The sequence below is a fragment of the Xenopus tropicalis genome, chromosome 5 (genome assembly GCF_000004195.4).
Source record: "Xenopus tropicalis strain Nigerian chromosome 5, UCB_Xtro_10.0, whole genome shotgun sequence".
NCBI lineage: Eukaryota > Metazoa > Chordata > Amphibia > Anura > Pipidae > Xenopus > Xenopus tropicalis.
The window spans coordinates 111,522,815-111,543,464 of NC_030681.2; the positions used below are offsets into that span (position 1 = coordinate 111,522,815).

General features: G+C 37.0%; 1 protein-coding gene across 15 annotated transcripts in view; it reads left to right on the top strand.

The window, feature by feature from the left end:
• Positions 1-20,650, top strand: part of tnik (TRAF2 and NCK interacting kinase) — a 158,471-nt gene that overhangs the window by 33,485 nt on the left and 104,336 nt on the right. For all 15 annotated transcript variants that reach the window (XM_031902218.1, XM_031902214.1, XM_031902212.1 and 12 more), the window contains exon 2: positions 1,627-1,692. In XM_031902218.1, coding sequence (XP_031758078.1) covers positions 1,627-1,692 — 66 coding nt within the window. The remainder of the gene's footprint in view (positions 1-1,626; positions 1,693-20,650) is intronic.

The window sequence follows — 20,650 nt, forward strand, 5'->3', positions numbered from 1 at the left end:
TTCATTACTAGAGGAAAATATTCTGATATTGAGACCTCGGAAGAAAACAAATAGTGATGAAATTTGAATGACTCTTTACAATTTACAATGCCAGCACCTTCATGATGATTCATTTCATTTAATATGGTGGAAACGTTACAAGGTTTGCTGTATATAAGCCATAGGCCATAGTGAGAACTTCACTTTCTGGTACATTTTGCTTTGCTTACGGGAAGCTGTGCCACAAGAAACGGAAACTAGGCTGCTACTCTTGATGTCCTTTCTTATGACCTGCTTCTGTGGTCAGAATCTCTAGTGCAGGTCTTAGGCCTTACTTTCCTATACCTAAAAGTATTGAGAAAAACATTGACCTTGAGTTTCTTTGGAAAAACAAAATTACATGCCAAGCAAGGTTGGATTTAGAGATGAGGTGGTCCCTGGAAAGGCAAAAAAAACCCTAACCCCCTATAATTACATAATTATTGTTGTCTAAGCTGTGGCATTCTAACCCATAGCTACTTGTAGCATTGGAGCTGCACACCTAGAGGATACACAATACTGATGGGTAAACTAGTGTTATTTTACTGTAGCTTATCAATATAGGTTCTGTGTACTTTATGTGGTTTTTTTCCAGCAGTGGGACACCATCCTACCTTTAAACTAGATTGACTGGATAAGAAAGGTTTTCCAGTCATTTGAGCTGCATATAGAAAGCCTGTGTTAAAAAAATGCAGTTCTCTAGAACAGATATCTAGTATAACAGGAAAGATATCTGCTTATTAGCACAAGAGTATGCTGCAGACAATTAGTCTCCAGATCAAGTGAATCAATTGAAATTTGCTGTCACGCTGCTCTGTGGGCCAAGATCCATAAATGCTGATGTACCTAGACCATTATATTATCAAGGCAGTTTATGTGGTGTGCTCCTAAATGGGATTTGCTTTCAGTGATTGAGAAACTTTACAGGTATGGGATCTGTTATCTGGAAACTTGTTATCCAGAAAAATCCAAATAACAGTAAGGCAATCTCCCAAAGTGTCAATTTTAAGCAAATAATTCTCATTTTTAAAAGTGATTTCCTATTTTTGTATATTAATAAAACCATACCTTTTACTTGATCCTTACTAAGCAGAACAAATCCATATTGGAGGCAAAACAATCTTATTGGGTCAGTTTAATGTTTAAATGATCTAAAGCAGACTTGAGGCTGATGCAGCAGGGGGCTAATTCCTGGGCTGCAGAAAAACGTATTAATGATTCTTCAGGGGACAGGGTTGCACAGTTGATCTCTGTTGGACCAAATAAAGGTATTTAGTTTTGCAAAGACAACAAGTCACGTACTAATAAAATCTTCTTAAAAATCCCACTCGTACAGTCCAAGTAGAAATGGACCCCCGGACCTACCTATAAACCTAAATATTTGATATTTAATATCCTATATTTTGTCAATGTAGATGTTATTTTTTATTGTTCCCCCCTTTCTTCTCTCTTTTCTATCTCCCCTACCCTCTGAGCCCCTCTCTTTCCTTATTTCCTACTTCAGCAATCTACAGAATTTCGACAATCTGTAAAACCTGTTAAAAAATATAAATAAAGAGTTAAAAAAAATCCAACTTGTTATTAACTTTTTTCTATTTTTTTTTTTAGGATCCCGCTGGAATATTTGAGTTGGTGGAACTAGTTGGGAATGGAACTTATGGACAAGTTTACAAGGTAAGCTCCTTAAATGGACGTTTAGATAATAGCCTAGCTGCAAGTCAAATTTTATTTTTCTGTGTTTTTATATACAGTGGGTAGATTATTGAATATAATCCAGATTATAATAAAATGAAGTCAAACAAGAGGACTTGGCCCATAAAGATACCTTGAAGGGATTCATCTCGTTTGCGCACTTGTTCTAATACAGTTTTATGGGGTCAGTGGTGAGCAAAATTTTTAGAGTAAAAACTGCATTTTGCTATATTTATGTCTTTTTTCAACCTAAATTACTATGTTGCTATGTTACTATGTATATTGCTTTATCAGAACCCTTGCACTACACACAGGCTATGTACTTTTGTTCTACCTTAGCACTTTTTTTCTGACAGCAAAGAGGAAACATGCTAAAGATATTCCTGTAGAAACATGAACAAAGTGTAGAATGAGGTAACTTCATGAACAGGGCTCTGATATGTGTCTAAACACATACATTAAACCTGGGACACTAATTAACCCGGGAAAAGGTTTTTGCTGATGCTAGGATATACATAGCTGTTTTTTTTTTTTTTTGTTTTTACACCGACACATTTTTTGCAATGCTATAACATACATTTATTCATTATTCACATAGTCTAAGGTCCATATTACACTTACACACACACTATGGGCAATGTAACTGGGAGCAAATTAACCTGCTTGTATGTTTTTGGGGTGTTGGAGGAAAGCTGAATACCCAGAAGAGACCCACACAGACACAGGCAGAACTCACAAACTTGTAGCACCTGGGGGCAAGGTCAAATCTGAAACAGCTCCCAGAGATTTAAAGATTATATAGTAAATTAAACTACGATTATATGAAATATGCCGCTTTAGTATGCTTAAGTCCACAGCAGCCACATTTCATAGTATGAGTCTACTCGTTATCCACCCTATTTCATCCAGCCTATTTTATGTTCATAAATATAGGGGATCTATTATAAACCCATTATCCATAATTCTCTGAAATGCCATTTCCTGTAGTGTCCTAAATGGGTTACCTCTACATTTTTTTATGCGCACACCCCATAGCTTCATTGACAGACCCAGTGTTGAACTGTGTGGAGGTACACAAAATGCACAGCAAGACGAAAACGCTAAATGCCTGCAGAGGAAAGCAGTCAATCTGCTTAGCGTGCCACTGCCCTAATTTCTTCAGCATACCATATAATAGATCCCATAGTTGTATTTGAACTTTAAAATGAGAGGTAACCTAAAATGGCATTGTCTTGACCTGAATTTTATTCCATTTTCACAAGTGGAGCAATAGTTTTCAAAAAGATTTGCAACACTACAGCAACAAAATCAAGCTGGACAAAATTAAACATTCCGAAGTTTGCATCTTTTTTATACAGCAGAGTGAAAAAGGCTGGTGTATTTAATCCCTATATGCATTATCAAGACATGGAAACATAAGTATTATTACCTCCTCTTTCTTCAGGATTGATGTTTATACAGTGTGACTGCTTGGATCAGACAACCTTTCCTGTTTTGTACCGTTCACACTTTGGCTAATATCAGACCATTGTTTTCTCTGATGACAGAAAAACATCAGCAGAGAAACCGCTGCATATGCTGTATATGATATTAACCACAGGACTTCAGGGCTGTATATGCACAAAAAGAACAAACCAGCTTGATTTTTCTTCAGAGTTATGGTACAAAAGAAGAAAAAAAAATAATTGTTGCAACACTACTTATAACAGAATGATACGTAGGTTTGTAGGAGAAAGCAGGGGTTTTAAATATCTTGAACTCCAGGGTAGAAAGAAGATTTTTAGAAGATTTGCATATAAAGTTGTCCAGTATATACAGGGAAAATTTCCTTTTCATCTGAAGTAAAACCCAGAAATATTTTAATTTCTTCTGCATATTTTAATGCGTGTGGTGTTGCCTTTGTTATTTGTCTGGAAAATTTACCCCAGGACAGTGGGGACCTAATGGCATATTTCCCAGTTTCTAGGGTAGTGTAGCAGTCACACCATTTTCAAAGGAACTTTTGTGAAAATTAAAATTAATATCATTCTTAACTCATAGAAATAAATTGTTCTAAGTATAAACAATTACACATTTTTTATGATTTTTAAAATAATCAAATGACCAGTATCTCACTTTCAGCAATCTGTCTCTCTTCATGCAGGAGGCTTATGGGTTGTGCCAGAATTGAGTCCATGTTTTTGGATGAAGGAAAATTTATAATACTGTTAGATCAAGGATGTGTCCTTGGGCCATTCTTAGCTATGCATAAATGACTTAAGTTGAAACTGACTTGAGTACTGACTTCTTAACTGACAAAATTCTGCAGAGATTATTCATGTTTCCATGTCTGTAGTAAGTTGTATTTGGTGGTGCTCGGCAAATGAATTCTTTGTTACTCACAGCGTTATGCTGTGTATTTGACAATATTGGCAGTGGCACACAGGGCATGTTTGCCAGTGGCAGAAAAGCACCTGTACAAAGCCTACAGTTTGTCATTTACTTGAATGAAATTTGCTAGTCACTTGCAGTGACAGACATATTTATCCTGCCTGTCACAGCTTATTTCAGATGGACTCTCTTTCAGTAATTCACAGACTGCACAGCCATGTTTTGGTGTATTTCTGCTTGAATTTAGTAAGCTCACTGTGCCATGGACTTTGGGCCTAAAGTGTGATTTTGCCTTTTTATAAATCCTTGTATGATTGCTCCATATAACAAATCTGAGGATTTCTTTACTTTTCAGAAATAAAGAGGTGAACCAGTTGTCACTGGGACAACAATAAAGTTATAGAATGCCCTGGCAGGTTTACTATATCACATTGTACAGTATTTCTCATCTAAATTAACTATTGCAAGTGAATATTCTTCTAATTGCCCCCAGAACAAGAAACATTTATATGCCTACGTGTGTTAAAAGAAGTAATGCAGTAAAATAGAAAATATTGAGCTTTGCCGAAAGATTTTTTTTGTGTATATATATATATATATATATATATATATATATATATATATATATATATATATATATATATATATATATATATATATATATATATATATATATATATACACAAAGGATGGCACACCGCTACATAACATACCTCGGGTGCTCGGTAAAGGGTTCCAATAGTATAAAAAAGACCAGCAACTCCGGGATTTCTTGTATTCAAAGTAGCATAAACAGCCGACGTAACGTTTCGGTCCCCATTGGGACCTTTCTCAGGGCTGTTTATGCTACTTTGAATACATGTTTTGATTTTTCACAAGAAATCCCGGAGTTGCTGGTCTTTTTTATACTATATATATATATATATATATATATATATATATATATATATATTTGAGACCAAGCCTCAGATTGTAAGCTCTACGGGGCAGGGACTTCCTTCCTACTGTGTCTCATACCACATGGCACTTATATATATACATATATGTATTTATTGTATTTATTTATTTATTATATCACTCGTCCTCCCTGTGTGTAATTTTGTATTCTGTAAGACTGTACAGTGCTGCGTACCCTTGTGGCGCTTTATAAATAAAGTTATACATACATACATACATACATTTCATTTTCCGTATTTCAAATTAACTGGTTTTAGGTTACTGGTTTTAGGTTTAAAGGAGAAGGAAAGGCTAGTAAAGAGTTCATCTCAAGCTGCAGGCATACCTTCAGTTCTCTCGATAGTGCCCTTAAGTCTCCCCATATTTCTCCCGTTCAGATGATCAGAAGACTCATAGGAATAAAAAAAATGCTGAGCTCTGTAAAGAAAGTTCCCATAATGCCTCGCTCCTGCACCAAGACCAACACCTGTATACATACTCAGTTAGTAAGACTATGGGGCACATTTACTAATCCACGAACGGTCCGAAGGTGTCTGAATGCGTTTTTTTCGTAATGATTGATATTTTTGCGTCTTTTTCGTCGCCATTGCGACTTTTTAATATGTTCCGTGACTTTTTCTTATATTTTCCGCGACTTTTTCGCCGCCATCGTGAAAAAATCGCATTGGTTTTTCCGCTGTTTACAATCGCTCAATATGGAAAAATTTCGGCGGCGACGGAATAGTCGCACAAAATACGATAAAGTCGCGGTGGCAACGAAAAAGTCGCGACAAATACGAAAAAGTCGCAACGGCGCCGTGAAATTTTCGTTTTCCAATCCGAATTTTTGCCATTCGGGATTCTAATTCGTGCTTTGGTAAATCTGCCCCTATGAGTTTGCTTCCTGCTGATTGGATCAGATAACACATTCCTAAGGGGGGGGGAGTTCTTAGCGTTCTTGAGGGAGGGGGGAGCAGAGAGCTGTGTGTCTCTGGCACAGGAAAACAAAGAGACAACAAATCCTGTTTCTTTTGACAGAGAACTCAGTGCAGCATGTCTGCGAGTGCTTATGGCTGTATTTTCATAGACCTTTATGATATAGCTTACTTAGTTTTTACCTTTCCTTCTCCTTTAAATGCTCCTTTTCTTCTGACTAAATGGTGAACTGTTATGCAATTTCAGCAGGGATATTTTAAGCTGCTTTTTATATGGGTAAATTTAAGCTTAGTATATGGAATGGGTTTGTGATTGCAATAACAAAGGAATGCAAGAGACTTCTGGGGTTTCATTCTTCCTTTACAAAGGAGCATGGCATTAGCGCACATTCCAGGACTTTTATTTAGAATGAGAACAGACTGAGTTTGGGCTACAAAAGAATTCTATATTCAGCATGCATTTTCCATGCTTCATGTTTCCAGGAAATGCTGATAATCATTTGACACACAACATGTACTAATCTGTATCGCCCTTCTAATAAAATATTTATCTATTACTCAGTCCTTTTAGTATTTATTTTTTCCATGGAATAGAAAGATTTTTTTTCCAGTTTAGTTCAAGCGTACCATTGTTCACATTGAAATACCTAATGCTGGCTTTGGGCTAAAAAGGTGTTTTTTTTAAATGAAAGGTTGGTAATATGTGCCCTTCTGCTTTCTTGGTTGTGTAAGACAGAGCAGCAAATTGATGATTCCCCCTTACTCCATCTGTATACATAACGCAGACTGAGGAAAGCAGAGAAACCACTACACGTGCCTCTCCCTTAAGCTGGCCATACACGTGGCGATCCGACGATGTTTCGTACGACCATCAGTCGCACGAAACATCGTCAGATCCGCCACACACCATTCAGGGCTGAATCGGCAGGTAAGGAGGTAGAAACAATAGGATTTCTACCTCCTTCTGCCGATTCAGCTCTGAAGGGAGAATTTTGGTCAGGCGCCTTCTATGGCGCCCGATCAAAATTTTCTAACCTGGCCGATCGACGAGCCGACCGATTTCAGCAGCTTCCTGCGACATCGGTCGGCTCGCTGACATACCATACATGCACCGATTATCGTACGAAACGAGGTTTCGTACGATAATATCGGTGCGTGTATGGCCACCTTTAGACTCAGAAAACCACTTGAGGCATTAGAGTAAATATATTTACCAAAGCAGATACAGTATATGTGTCCAATCATCAGAAGTCGACTAAAAGTGTTGAATACCATTCTGCCCAATGGAGTGACACTGCTCAGCTCTGGATCCAGACATTTATTTTTATTTGAACAAAAAATTCTCAAATCCAAAATGTTTACTTTTTTTTTTTTTTAAACTGACTTTTAAGATAAGCATCATTCAATCCTAAAAAGAAACCGTGTGATTTTAGAAAGGTGAACTCCCTTAGTAATTAAGACAAGTCTTGATTTGCTGGAATTTCCCATGAATCCCCTTTCTGGATTCGGCAAGTTGAAACCAAATTTCTCTCCAGCACAACAACTCGCATTCCATAGCAGATTTTTTTAGGTTGCCTGTGTACAAAATATATGTGTCGGTATAGAAACACTTCCTCCCTACTTACTGTAATCTCTGGTTCTATCATCTGTGTGACCCAGAAGGGTAAAGGCATATTTTTATTGCCCAGTGTTTGCCTAATTATGTTACACATCCTGTACTGCTGATTTCATTTCCTACATGTGCTTACATTTCATTTTATTGTTAACATGGAAATGTGGAACAAAAGGATTCATTTCATCTTAATTTTATATGGTTGTAAAATTGTTAGCTCCTAAAGTCCATTGTATATTGTTGTTTGATGTTGTATAGACTGCTCTTTTATCACCTAGCCAAACATGTTACTAATACAGATATGGGCTTTTTTATCCCAAATGCTTGTGACATCAGGTTTTTTTGGATAAGGGATCTTTCTGTAATTTTGATCTTTATACCTTAAGTCTAGTAAAAAAATAATTTAAACGGTAATTAAACCCAAAAGGATTGTTTGCCTCAAAAAGGATTCATTATATCTTAGTTGGGACCAAGTACAAGGTACAGGTATGGGACCTCTTATCCCTCTTATCCTGGTTTCCTGAATAAGGGATCTTTTCTTAATTTGGAGCTCCATACCTTAAGTCTACTAAAAAAAAAAAATCATTTAAATAGTAAATAAATCCAATAAGAGTGTTTAGCCTCCAATAAGGATTAATTATATCTTAGTTGGGAACAAGTACAAGGTGCTGTTTTATTAATATAATAGAGAAAAAGGAAATCATTTTGAAAAATTAGAATCATTTGATTATAATGGAGTTTATTGGAGGTGACCTTTCCATTATTCTGACCTTTCTGGATAACGGGTTTCCGGATAATGGGCCCCATACCTGTACTGTTTTATTATTACAAAGAAAAAGAAAATCCATTATTCAAAATGTTAATTATTTGTTTATAATGAAGTCTTTAGGGGATGTCCTTCCCATATTTTGAAGCTATTTGTATAATTGGTATCTGGATAATGGAGCCCATACCTGTAATAGAAATACTCACATTTAAAGGTTGGTCAAGAGATTCATAGAAGCGTATTCCTGCAGATTTGAGCAAGAGGTCTGGACAGGAATATCCAGCTAAAGGAAGTGGGTAATGGGGAGACTAATGTTATGTGGTGTGGCAGGGAAAATGCAAGTTTCTTAAAGGAGAAGGAAAGGTAAAGTAAGCTTTATCAGAAAGGTCTATGTAAATACAGCCATAAGCACTCTATCAAAAGAAACACGGGATTCCTGTCTTCTTTTTTGTAAACATGTTCTTCTGAGTATCTGACTTCCTCTCTCAGAAAAATCCTTCATTCCTGGGTCAGAGTCTGCAGTTCTCTCCCCTCTCCTGCTCCCCCTCCCACAAGAATGCTAAGAACTCCCTCCCCCTCCCTTAAGAATGTATGAGCTATAAGGGCTAGAGCTATACAGCAGGAAGCTAAGAAGACCAAGCTAAAATGGCAGCTGCAATCTTAAGAAAATGGAGAAAGCTTCTAGAGCTCTTTACTCAGGTATGGTAAAGCTTTCTGCAGAATAAATATAGTGTTCTAGGTGGCACTAGAACACTATAGTAATTTGACAGTAAAATTTCAAAATGACTTTCCGTTAAGACCAAGAGAAGTTGTAATGTCCTTACGCTTTGTTTGTCCTAACTAATCCACGTAGTTTATATTTCTAGAAATCCTAGTGTAAATACTGATATAGTTTAGTTTTACAACATCTTTGTTATAATAATCTTAAATATAAAAAGCATTGTATTAGCTAATGCACAACAAAAATGATTCTGGAATGTCCATCGTTCTTTAGCAAATGCTTATACAACAGTATGTACAAATGCTCCCATGCGAAAGGCCAATATATATGAGGCATACTAGAGGACTGGATAATTCCTTTACTTGGCTAACATGGCCTAAACTGGAATTGTTATATAATTATCACTAAATGATTTTGCCTATAGAACAATTTTTGGTTCGCTTAATAGTTGACTTGGTTTGTAGGTTTGTATGTTAATAACCGTTTATTGCACTCTGAATAGGATTAAATCAAAGAATGTGATAATTCTGTGGTATTTTATGCTTTCCTTAGTGTATACTGACGGTCAGGATTGCGTTGGACAATAAATTACATTTATTTTCACTGACCAGATATGCTGAACTCTGCATTATTCTGCTACCATTCATATGAACACCCTGATAAATATTAAAAATAGTAAACCTGACATGTAACCCTGGAAAATCGCGAGTATCTCTGGCTTTTTCTGCTTATTATTATACAGTATTATTATACAGTATTCTTGCTGTATATTTGTTTCTTAAAGGAGTACTACACCCCCCAGCTCAAAAAGCCCCCTTAACTGGCCTGCATAGATCCTCCTCACCTGCCCCTTCTCACATAGCCTATAACTTTAAAACCATAGAAAAACCCAACCTAAAAAAGCATAGCAGCGCAGCAATGTACCTGGGCACCATCTTCCATTCTCACCACTGATACGGACCTTGCTTGAGCATGCGCAGTTGAAGCTGATTCCGAGGTAGCCCCAACTATGCATGTTCAAGCGGGGTCCGTGCTGGCGGTGAGACCCGAAGCATATCTGAATGAACGGAAGATGTCGCCCAGGTACACTGCTGCGCTGCTCTTTTAGGTTGGGTTTTTCGATAGGGCCAGCTTTTAAAGTTATACACTATGCGAGAAGGGAGAGGTTAAGGGTGCTCTATGCAGGCCAGTTAAGGAGGCTTTTCGACCTGGGGAGGTTATGTTCTCCTTTAAAGGTAGCCATTAATTATGGCAACACTGTGTTTTCTTAGTAAAGAATTTCAGATATGTTCAGCCTCTGTGTTGAAATCTGTTTTGTTTATTGTAGTAATTCTTTGTTTCATGTACTCTCAGTATAGATTGTCACATGCTAATGTATTAAAATGGTTCAGTAAAATCTCTGCCTAGCTTTAAAGATATTCCAATCTTCACGTGTCTCAAGCAGCAGCTAAGAAATGTGTACACCTTTAAAATGATAAAAACTGTGATTTTTCCCTTGGTGAAGAATTTATATTTAACATGGTCCCATCTAAGTGCACTGTTTACTTTTCTGCCTGAATGAAGGAGTATGTTAGCTATGCACGAGTGTCTCCAACAGTATAGCAGAATATCCATTTCTCAAACTCGCCTCGCAGTCAACAAATCGTCCAAAAATGTATTTTCATTGTGAAGTGCATAAAGCTCTACAAGTAAAATGTTGTATCATTTAATCATGCAAAAGCAAATTTGTTGCAATTTACTATGCGACTAAAACGCAATAATTATGAATGTCAAGATCATGTAGAAATCAATGGCAGATACGCTTTTACAATTGGAAAATCTTTCTTTGCTTCATGGTTTTAGAGGTTTTTGGGTTTTTGACACTGGCTTTTGTGCGACAATACAAAAAAGTTGCATTTTTCTGAGACAAATCGGAAAAGTATCGGTTTTTACATCTATACTGTGACTTTTTTTGTTTCTGCTTTTTCAATTCTGATTTTTTGATAAATGACTGCGAAAAAAATAAATAAATAAATAAAACCATGAAAATCCGAATTGTAATAAATTGCTCCCTTAATGTTTAAATAATTAATTTCTAAGTATGGAGAGCCATATTATGGAAAGATGGAGAGCCAGATTATGGAAAGACCCCTTATCTGAAAAAGCCTCGGGTCACAAGCGTTCTGGATAACAGTTCCCATACCTGTCATTATTTTGGTTAGTAAATGCAAAAATCAATAGTGAATCTGTTTCTGAATGTAAAGGAATGAACCTCGCTTTACCATATGTTTATTTATATATTCACATATATCTGGGAAATCTCAGTCTTTATTGGTCATGTCAGTAATACATAGGAAATATTTTATTAAAAATGTAAAATATGTTGTTGGGCAATTAAGAAATTGTATGCCACCCCCTCCCCAGTGTAAACTGCTAGGCAAATGCATGAGTGATATATACAATTAGACACTATTTAATTTTGCAATGATAACATGTAACATTTTTTTGAGAATTCGATATTTTGATTTTATTGTACAAAAAGAACATTCTTCCGCTTCTTTTTTCTCTCCCTTCTCTCATGGGTAAAACTATAGCTATAGTTGCACTTTGTGGATTGTGCCAGATCTGGGTAGCACAAGGTTATTGACCAGAAACCAAAATTGCTTACTGGAGCTAAAAATGAAAGAAATGCCATTGTTGTTTACCAGCCCATGTATTGGGCTCTATGTTTCATAATTACAGCAATATGCTGACTAATGTTTCTATGGAAACAGAGTTCACTGGTTTTTGGAATTAAAACACATCATTCAGTCCTGCTCTTGATTACTTGTTTTGCTGAGCAATGGCTGTTTGATTAGGAGCAGAACTCTAGTAGGTAATAATTTTCAGTATAAATATTGACTTCAAGAAAAGAGAGTGATTGATTGAACTCTTGAATTGTCTGGTCATCTATGGATTCTGGCAAAGCCAGAGGGGCTGCTGTAGGATGAACACTGGCATTCCTTCTTTCAGAATCGCTGCAGGTCTTTGCACTCAGTTTATTTGCCCTTTAGTGCACTTGCACTTTAGCTTGGGAGATTTGTAAATGTCCTTGCTGCACTCCATTGTGGCTGTGCCTGGTTCAGGAGCATTGTACTCATTACTGCTAGGCAGGTGGGGCATGTAGATGTCCCCCTAACCATCCCATGTTTTTTATCCTATGCAAGTTGAGCAGCACAAAAATTACCCATGGCAGAAGTGTTCCATAGATGAGGGCGTACTCTTCTGCCCCTTGGGGCACTTGCACTTCTGCCAGGTGGATTGTAAATTATCCCTACAGTGTCTCTGTAATTGTTGTTGTTGTTTTATATCTGAAACATTGGTTATTTAGATTGTAAGCTCTTTCAGACAGGGCCCTCTTTACCTCTTGTATTGTTTTGGGGGGGTGGTTTTTTGTATGTTTAATGGATACACCCATTTTTTTGTACAACTCTGCAAAATATGTTCATGTTTAGTAAATGCAGAATAATAAAAATGATGGTAATTTATTATTAGTATTATTATTAGTATTATTATATATAATAAAAACTAAACAGTACATTATGTTAAAGATGATCTTAACTTCCCCCAAGACCTCGTCTGAAGAGAGCAGAGGCAGTGTAATGAAATGCTGGGAGCTAAATTTGCAGCATACTTTATTTGCTGTGTACAGCTTCATGTGCCGGAAGTGCAAGAGGCCATACACAATAAACTCTGAGAGAGCGATAGTTTAAATGGTTAATTGGATATGGTTAGAGGCTCAGCTTGCTATGCAAATTGTGTTGAGACATTCGTGTGAAAAATGTGTTTTTTGTCTGTTTCCAGTATATTGATTTCCTCATTTTGTTTTCTTTAGTGACTAATGTGGATGCATTTGTACCAAGTAAGGTGCAAAGACTGAGCATTTGTAGACTGTATATTAGATATATACATCAGCTGTATGAGCAACAAAGGGCATTATAAGGCCAGCTATGGATTGGGAAAAGTCAAATATATTTTGGATAGATTTTCATGCTTAGTAAAACAAATTCCCACATACTGGGGTGCCTAGTGCATTATAGTCTTATAATTAGACAATGGGCCCTAGGCTTTACTACCTGAAGCGTAATTAAAAATAAATTCCGTAAACAACTATGCTTTCATAAAGAGACACTGAAATGACATTACATGGCAGCTTTTGAAGCCATTTCTGCTTCACTGTGCCAGGTTTCTGCTATTAACCATGTGTTACATGGCTGTAAGGTAACATTCCTATCACATTCATTTTTATCACTGTTCCACTGGGGCGTAGGATAGTTAATTATATACCTGCCCCAGGGCGGGCTGGCTGACAAGGGACTGGGACATTACTCATGTCCTGTGCAGGCGCAAGCATTTGTGTATGGGAAGGACATGCTTGAAGGAATTGAGACAGTGTTCTTGTAAGGTGGTGACACGCAGGATGTTCCCTATTTGATTGAGCCAGATTGTGCTAAATGGGATTGGCCCTTGGATGCTGATTACTCTTGCATGTAGGGCACACACAGGGAATAACTGTCATTACTGAGCAATCATAGCAATATGTGCATATGTTCAGCTTAACTTTAATACAGCTATGGGACCTGTTATCTACAATGCTCAGGGTTTTCTGGAAAAGGGGTCTTTACATAATTTAGATCTCCATACTCCTAAAAAATCATTTAAACATTAATTAAACCCAATAGGATTGTTTTACCTCCAATAAGGATTAATTATATCTTACTTAGGACCAAGTACAAGGCACTCTTTTATTACAGAGAAAAGGGAAATCATTGTTTCATCTATCTTGGCTATTAAAGGCCTGTCCAGCTAGATTTAAGGAGAGCATTGGATGGATTGAAGGGGAGATGTAGAACAACTACAACTCACTTGTGCTATGTGCTGAATTAATAAATAAAGGACGCCAGAAGGTTTTTGTAGCAAGCTCAAACAGAACTAATTTATTTTCCAAGACAATTCCAACAGGGACAGCATATACTCACAAATCCACAGAGGCAATATATATAGCAGCAGAAAGATGGTGAAATGTCAGTTCAGAGAGAAGGCAGAGACAGTGCAATGTGACACCATGTGGAGACAGCTTAGGGAAGTTTATGATTCACCTTCTAGGGTTTCAGTGCCTCAAGTGGTCCAGATCCCATACAGCAGGCATGGATCAGGGAGAAGACTATGCCTGAATCCCTTCTCAATACTGTGGTCTCTTCACTTAGGCAAGCAATGCCCAGGGAAGAGATTTTTCCTGCATCAATCCTTGCTGGAGCACAAGATGCTCTTGCTAGCTAAATCTATCTGTCTCACTTGCCTAGAAAGTGCTATAACAATGTCTGTTCTGTCACAGACTAACCTCATTTGCAGGGTCCCTGCTTCCCAATGTCACTTACTGTGCCTTGTTGATCCTAGCCTCTCTGGACAAAAATCCACCTGGGTCAGCAACTAAAGACCAAAGAAAAAGATACACCCTAACCAAACACTATATTGTGGCAGTACTATAAGTGTGGCAGGAAGCGGTCATAAGCCTTAAGAGAAGTGCTATTATTTTTTTTTTTTTAAAAAGGTTTATTTTTCTTTTATTTACAACAATAAAATAAATAACAAAATAAAGTAAAAACAGGTTACATAGGTAGACATGGATTCTTGGTACATAGCTCCGCTTCACAATTTCAGGATTATTGCGCTGAACTGTAATGTTCAGAGTAGCCCTGTTGCGTTGCATTGGATTTGGAATGGCCCCAGTTCTAGGGGGTTTAAGGGAGGGTTCTAAGTTGGTTGGTCAGTTTCCTCTCAACCCACCACTCAAATAGAAGTACTATTTTAATATAATGGAAACTTAAGAAACAATTTGTTTCCCACAGTAAAAATTAGAGTAAAATTTCTAGCCACAGTACAAAAATTATACAAATGAATGACCCCAATACAGTATATTAGGTGACAGAGATTATACATTATTCACATCTCTTTACATCACTATTCACCTTTGATTTAAGCTGCAGTGGGACAGGGGCGGATGTGAATGGTGTATAATCTCTGAGTGCTGAATAAATGTGTTGGTTCAATATAAATAAAGGATAATAATTACATTACATTTTTGGCACTTTATTAATTTTGCATTTTGCAAGCAGTTACTGCGCCTGGGAGCTGTCATGGAAATATGTTCCAAAGTAACTTGATGGATTTTTGATGGAGTCTGATAACTTTTACTTTCTCCAACTGTTGTTCTTCAGATCTGAAATAAATTTGGAGCCGTTCCCAAAGTATCCGTCTGATCATTAGCATTCATTTTAAATCTGTTATTTGGAAGTAATTTTAATTTTCTTGAAATGCTTGTTAAAATATTACATTAGTATATACAAGTATAAAAGACAAGATCCAGATCGATAGACAGTGTTTTTTGCAGTTGTCTCCTTATAGAAGTCTAGGGATAAATCTGAGGTGTTTGTAATATATATGGTAAATTAGTTTATTACAAGTCTACAATTTGTTTTCAATTAATTAATGCTTTAGTGAGTTTGAATAGTACAGGTTTTAAAAGCCTTAAAATACAATATTAACAGTCAATAACTATATGTTATACTGTATCTGCTTAGCCAGCAGGAGTGGGAGGAAGAATTGCAGGGAGTGATGTAACTTGAAGTTTTGTGCCCCACAGCAGGGCTTGAATTAGGGGTAGGTAGCAGAAGGATTTACCTAGGGCACAACTGGGGAGAGGAAAACACAAATACAAAAAAAATGAATGCGTAACACACTCCACTTCTGTTGCCCTGAGTCCTCCCTGGCTTCTTTTACGTTCCTGAAAAGGTGGGCGGGAGTGACCACATGTTTGAGCTATCAGAGGGCTAAGGGCTCGGGGCAAGATGTACTTGCCTTGTGTGTCCGTATGTGACCCAGCACCGGCCCACAGCAAAATCTTGTCTATAAACTGTACATTGGATTGAAAAGTTTAGGTCCATCTATAACCTACTAAAAGGTACTGTCATCTGAACTGGAATTTACACTTTTAAATGAATCTAATATAGAAGTAGAAGAAGGGCCCAACAGGGATTTGACAGGGAGTTTACAAACTCAAACAAATCCCTAACAATGATATTTTGCATTTTAAATGGGTACAACAAAAATGGAGAATGAAAAAAAGGAGAAGAATAGAAAAAAAAAAAAAAAAAAACAGCAGACATCATTGGGAGATTGATAGAAGCAGATTTATCAAAATTCGAATTGTTGTAATTTTTGTGGATTTTACCACCATTAAAAAAGCACTAATGTTGACTTATTTATGAAAAGATCCGAATATAAAAAGCATGAATGTATAAAAATGTGGAAAAAATAAGAATACAAAAGCCTTTAAATCCTCGTTTTTGTAAGTTCGCCTTTAAATTAACTTTTGTTCAGCAGTTGCAGACCAGCTAGGAATAAGACATTCTATAACATAATGTTACAGAACATAAAGTTTACATAAAGGTGAACAACCCGTTTAATAAATCTGCCCATTAGTGTGTGGGCAGGGAATGACAAAAAATACTACTGCTGGAATATATGAATGTGAGCATTTCTACTACTGGGACTAAAGCTCTGTGATTGTACTGTCAGGACATTGTGGTCTCTGCATTTGTACTGCCAGCACATTCTGGGGCTTTGTATTTGTAATGCTGGAACACTGTGCGTTCTCCATCTGTAGGGATAAACAAGAGGACTATACAGTTTAGTGCAGCTGCATGACCCACTTTAAGGTACTGGCTTGGGGTTGAAACAGTCAACATGGTCAGTATTAGGGCTTATGAGTCTTTAGAAACACATCTACATACTAACATCTCCCACCCCTGCCCAAATGAACTTGACTATACTTGACTACAGCAGAGGCATTATTCAGAACTCTGGCTTTTGTTTTCGGGTTTATTGAAAATTATTCTCAGCGGTGCTGTGTCATCATCAGGGCTGAGCTCACTGTAAAGCGTTCCATGCGTGAAATATTATCGCCAGTACCTCTAAATCTAATAGATTTCCTTTGTTGTTTTTAACCCAATCAGGCCAAACCAGGCAAACAATACGCATATTAGCTACAACATTCTACAAGGCTTTCAAGAGCAAGTCTGTTGGCTTACATTTGCTTCATCTGCTAAAAAACACATATGCTTGAGCAAATACCCTTGATTAGCGCTGCACAAATGTTACACACCTTGTGTCTCAACCCTTTTTCCTTGTAGATTGTAAGCTCTTTTGGGCAGGGCCTTCTTCACCTCTTGTATCGGTTATTGATTGCTTTATATGTTACTCTGTATGTCCAATGTATGAAACCCACTTATTGTACAGCACTGCTGGATATGTTGGCTCTTTATAAATAAATGTTAATAATAATAATAATAATAATAATAATAATAATACTTGCTTAATGGGGCAGGCTTGTCAACTGCATACCTCCCAATATTTGAAAAATGAAAAGGGGGACAAAAAGAAATAATGCTCACAGCAGAGAGAACATTGTTGACCACACACATTTTTGCAACCACACCCCCTAAATACCACTCCCATTTTACTAAATTTGGCAGGTAATTTAAAGTTTAAACACATTTCTGGGGGTTTTGGGGTCATGTTTTATGTGTTATTTATGTGTTATTAAAGGTGAAATTGCCCTTTAAGCTGTGAGTCTCTGTTCCCCCTGTTTAGCTTATTAGTTACAATTGTATCTATGTGCAGGTGTAGCTTGTTAACTTTTCTGGGCTCTCTGCCAAAAGCTACTTTTTTATTTAAGTTTGAGAAACATTGTATCTTTTTTAGCATTCAGTACAGTAGATCAAAGGGAAATGAGGGACTTTTCAGAAAGAATCTGGGACTGTGGGCTGAGCTGTCAAAATCGAGACTGTCCAGCGAAAATCAGGATAGTTGGGAGGTATGCGGAGCTGCTTGGTTAGTTTTGGACCCTTTCCACCACCCTCTCTCCTACATGCTCCTTTTCTAGCTGCACTGACAGGTACAGTGTCAGCCTCAGTGCAGCTACATGGAGCGAAGGTTGGTCCAAAAATGCATGTTTTCATGTTTTTCAGGCCAATCTCTTCTCCATGTAGCTGTGATCTGGCCACCCCTGTCCCTGGCAGAAATATATATATATATATATATATGTATATATAGCATATAGGAGTGGATCTGCAAAAATAAAGCAAATACCTGAATGCAAATATTGGTTGCAATGGGCCCAGATGCAAATCTGCGCAGTCTTTATAAATGACCCACCACTGGGAGGATTTTGGTGCGCAAATGCATGCTCCTGCATTTCCATACCACAATCCTCTCCGTTTATCTGCATACAGGTTGACACAGTGCCTGTTAATGCAGACACCAAAGCGGCTGAGGTGAGCACTGTGGATTTAGACAAGTGATCCCCAACCAGTGGCTCGTGAGCAGCATGTTGCTTACCAACCCCTTGGATGTTGCTGTCAGTGCCCCCAAACCAGGTAGTTATTTTTGAATTCCTGACTTGGTGGCAAGTTTTGGTTGAACAAGATTTACTACCAAATAAAGCCCCCTGTAAGCTGATAGTGTGCATAGAGGCTGCCTAATAGCCAATCTGAGCCCTTATTTGGCACCTCCATGAACTTTTATGATGCTTGTGTTGCTCTCCAAGTCTTTCATTGACTTTGGCTCACGACCTAGACCTAGCTGCTAAAATACAAATATACATATTTTTTTATGTTATATAAAGTTTTCAGTTTTACATATATATTGCTATCCAAGTCTTTTTACAATTGACTGTGGCTCATGACCTATATACATATTTTTTTATGTTATATAAAGTTTTCAGTTTTACATATGTATTGCTCTCGAAGTCTTTTTACAATTGACTGTGGCTCATGACCTAGACAATTTAAAATACAAAATACAAATATACATATTTTGTTACATTATACAGAGTTTTCAACATGTGGGGGGAGTTTCATAACAGGTTCTGTTTGTGTACCTTCCCACGTGACCAATGCAAAGCATATATTGCTTTTATTGAATCTGCACACAGTTAACAAAAATAGAAGAAATGTTGGCAGTTTTATTGCTGTCCTTTGCACTAAACATTTTCTATTGCATTTTCAAAACTTATTCCCTTATCTACTGATCTTAGTGGAAAAGCCAAATTGTAAAGTGGTTTATATGATTCTGTGCCTGTGTTTCAGTAATGTAGCAGTTAAACATCAGCAAGGAGCTTGACATATCTCCTTTGTCACTTCTGATCTCCATGTTGGCATTTCTTTTGCCTTAGGGTACTGCAAAAATAACATTTGGTCCGTGGCTAAATTTAATCAGTGGTAAGGTTCTGCTCTGCCTCCTTGTTCTTTTTTTTTTTTCTTTTATGTTTTTTTTCTGAAGATAAGCAGCAAAATGATTGGTGAAGGTTTGTGTTCCCACTATGGTCTGTGAATAGGTCATAAAGCCAAGTGACTTATTGATTTGATTGCTCTGCTAAGGTTATAATGTGAATTGCTGGATCTGCTGTAACTGTATTGCTAATTATGGGGTTAAAGAGAAAGGTCCCCTTAAACCTAACTCTTATATTGTATTGTGAGCAGTGGTAATCTAAAATAACCGATATAGGACATTTTTCTTTACACTATATATGTACACTAGATTTTGGTGCTTAAGCTCATCAACTAAATTGCTAATTAGTTGTTAAAGTTTAGTGTTTTTGGGCGAAATATAAAATATCAATACTTTTATAAATATAGGTTATAAATTCTGAGGTGATGGAGATGATGATGGATTGTTTAGAAAAATGGACCTTGCTCTTATGGAGGCCCTTCCCTTTCATTTTCTGGTGGCACTGATCTCCCAGCTGTTACTCCCTAGTGCAAGCAAATAGATATATGTTGTGGCACATGTGTATGTTATAACCCAAGTTCCCTTTGAATTAAAGGGATTCTGTCATTATTTTTCTGGTGTATTTATATATAAATTACACTTTTTACATGGCAAATATTTTACTCTGCCATTTAAAACTTTATTCCTGATTCTGAGCTTTTAGATCAGCAATTGTTTCTCCTACTCCCATGTAACTGGAGGAGTCCCAAGCCGGACTTGGATTGCTTACTATTGAGTGCTATACTGATATCTACTGGGAGAAGGGAGGGGGGGTGATATCACTCCAACTTGCAACTAAACAGTAAAATGCGACTGCAGTTCAGAGCACAGGTCACATGGCTGTGGCACCCGTTGGAAATTAAGAATATTGCTAGCCCCATGCGAAACTTCAAAATGTAATATCATTTTTAAAAAATGGATTTCAATGCAGGATTCTGCTGGAGAACCTCTATTAACTGATGCGTTAAAAAAAAAACAACAAAAAAACTTGTTTTCCCATGACATGACATTATTCCTTTAATTTCTGCATTTTTGGATCAACAGCTGTAAAATTAGAGGAGTGTAAATACAAAAAGGAATTTCTAAAATTTTCCATGGGATAGTTTAAACATAACCCAATATAAAATAAAAGCCCTAAAGTTTGCCCAAGTGCTGTAACCTATAGACATGGTCTCCAAATGAACTTAATATTAGATTGTTAGCTCCACTGGGGTAAATAAAAGACACTCTTTTGTACAAGCACATATAAAGAA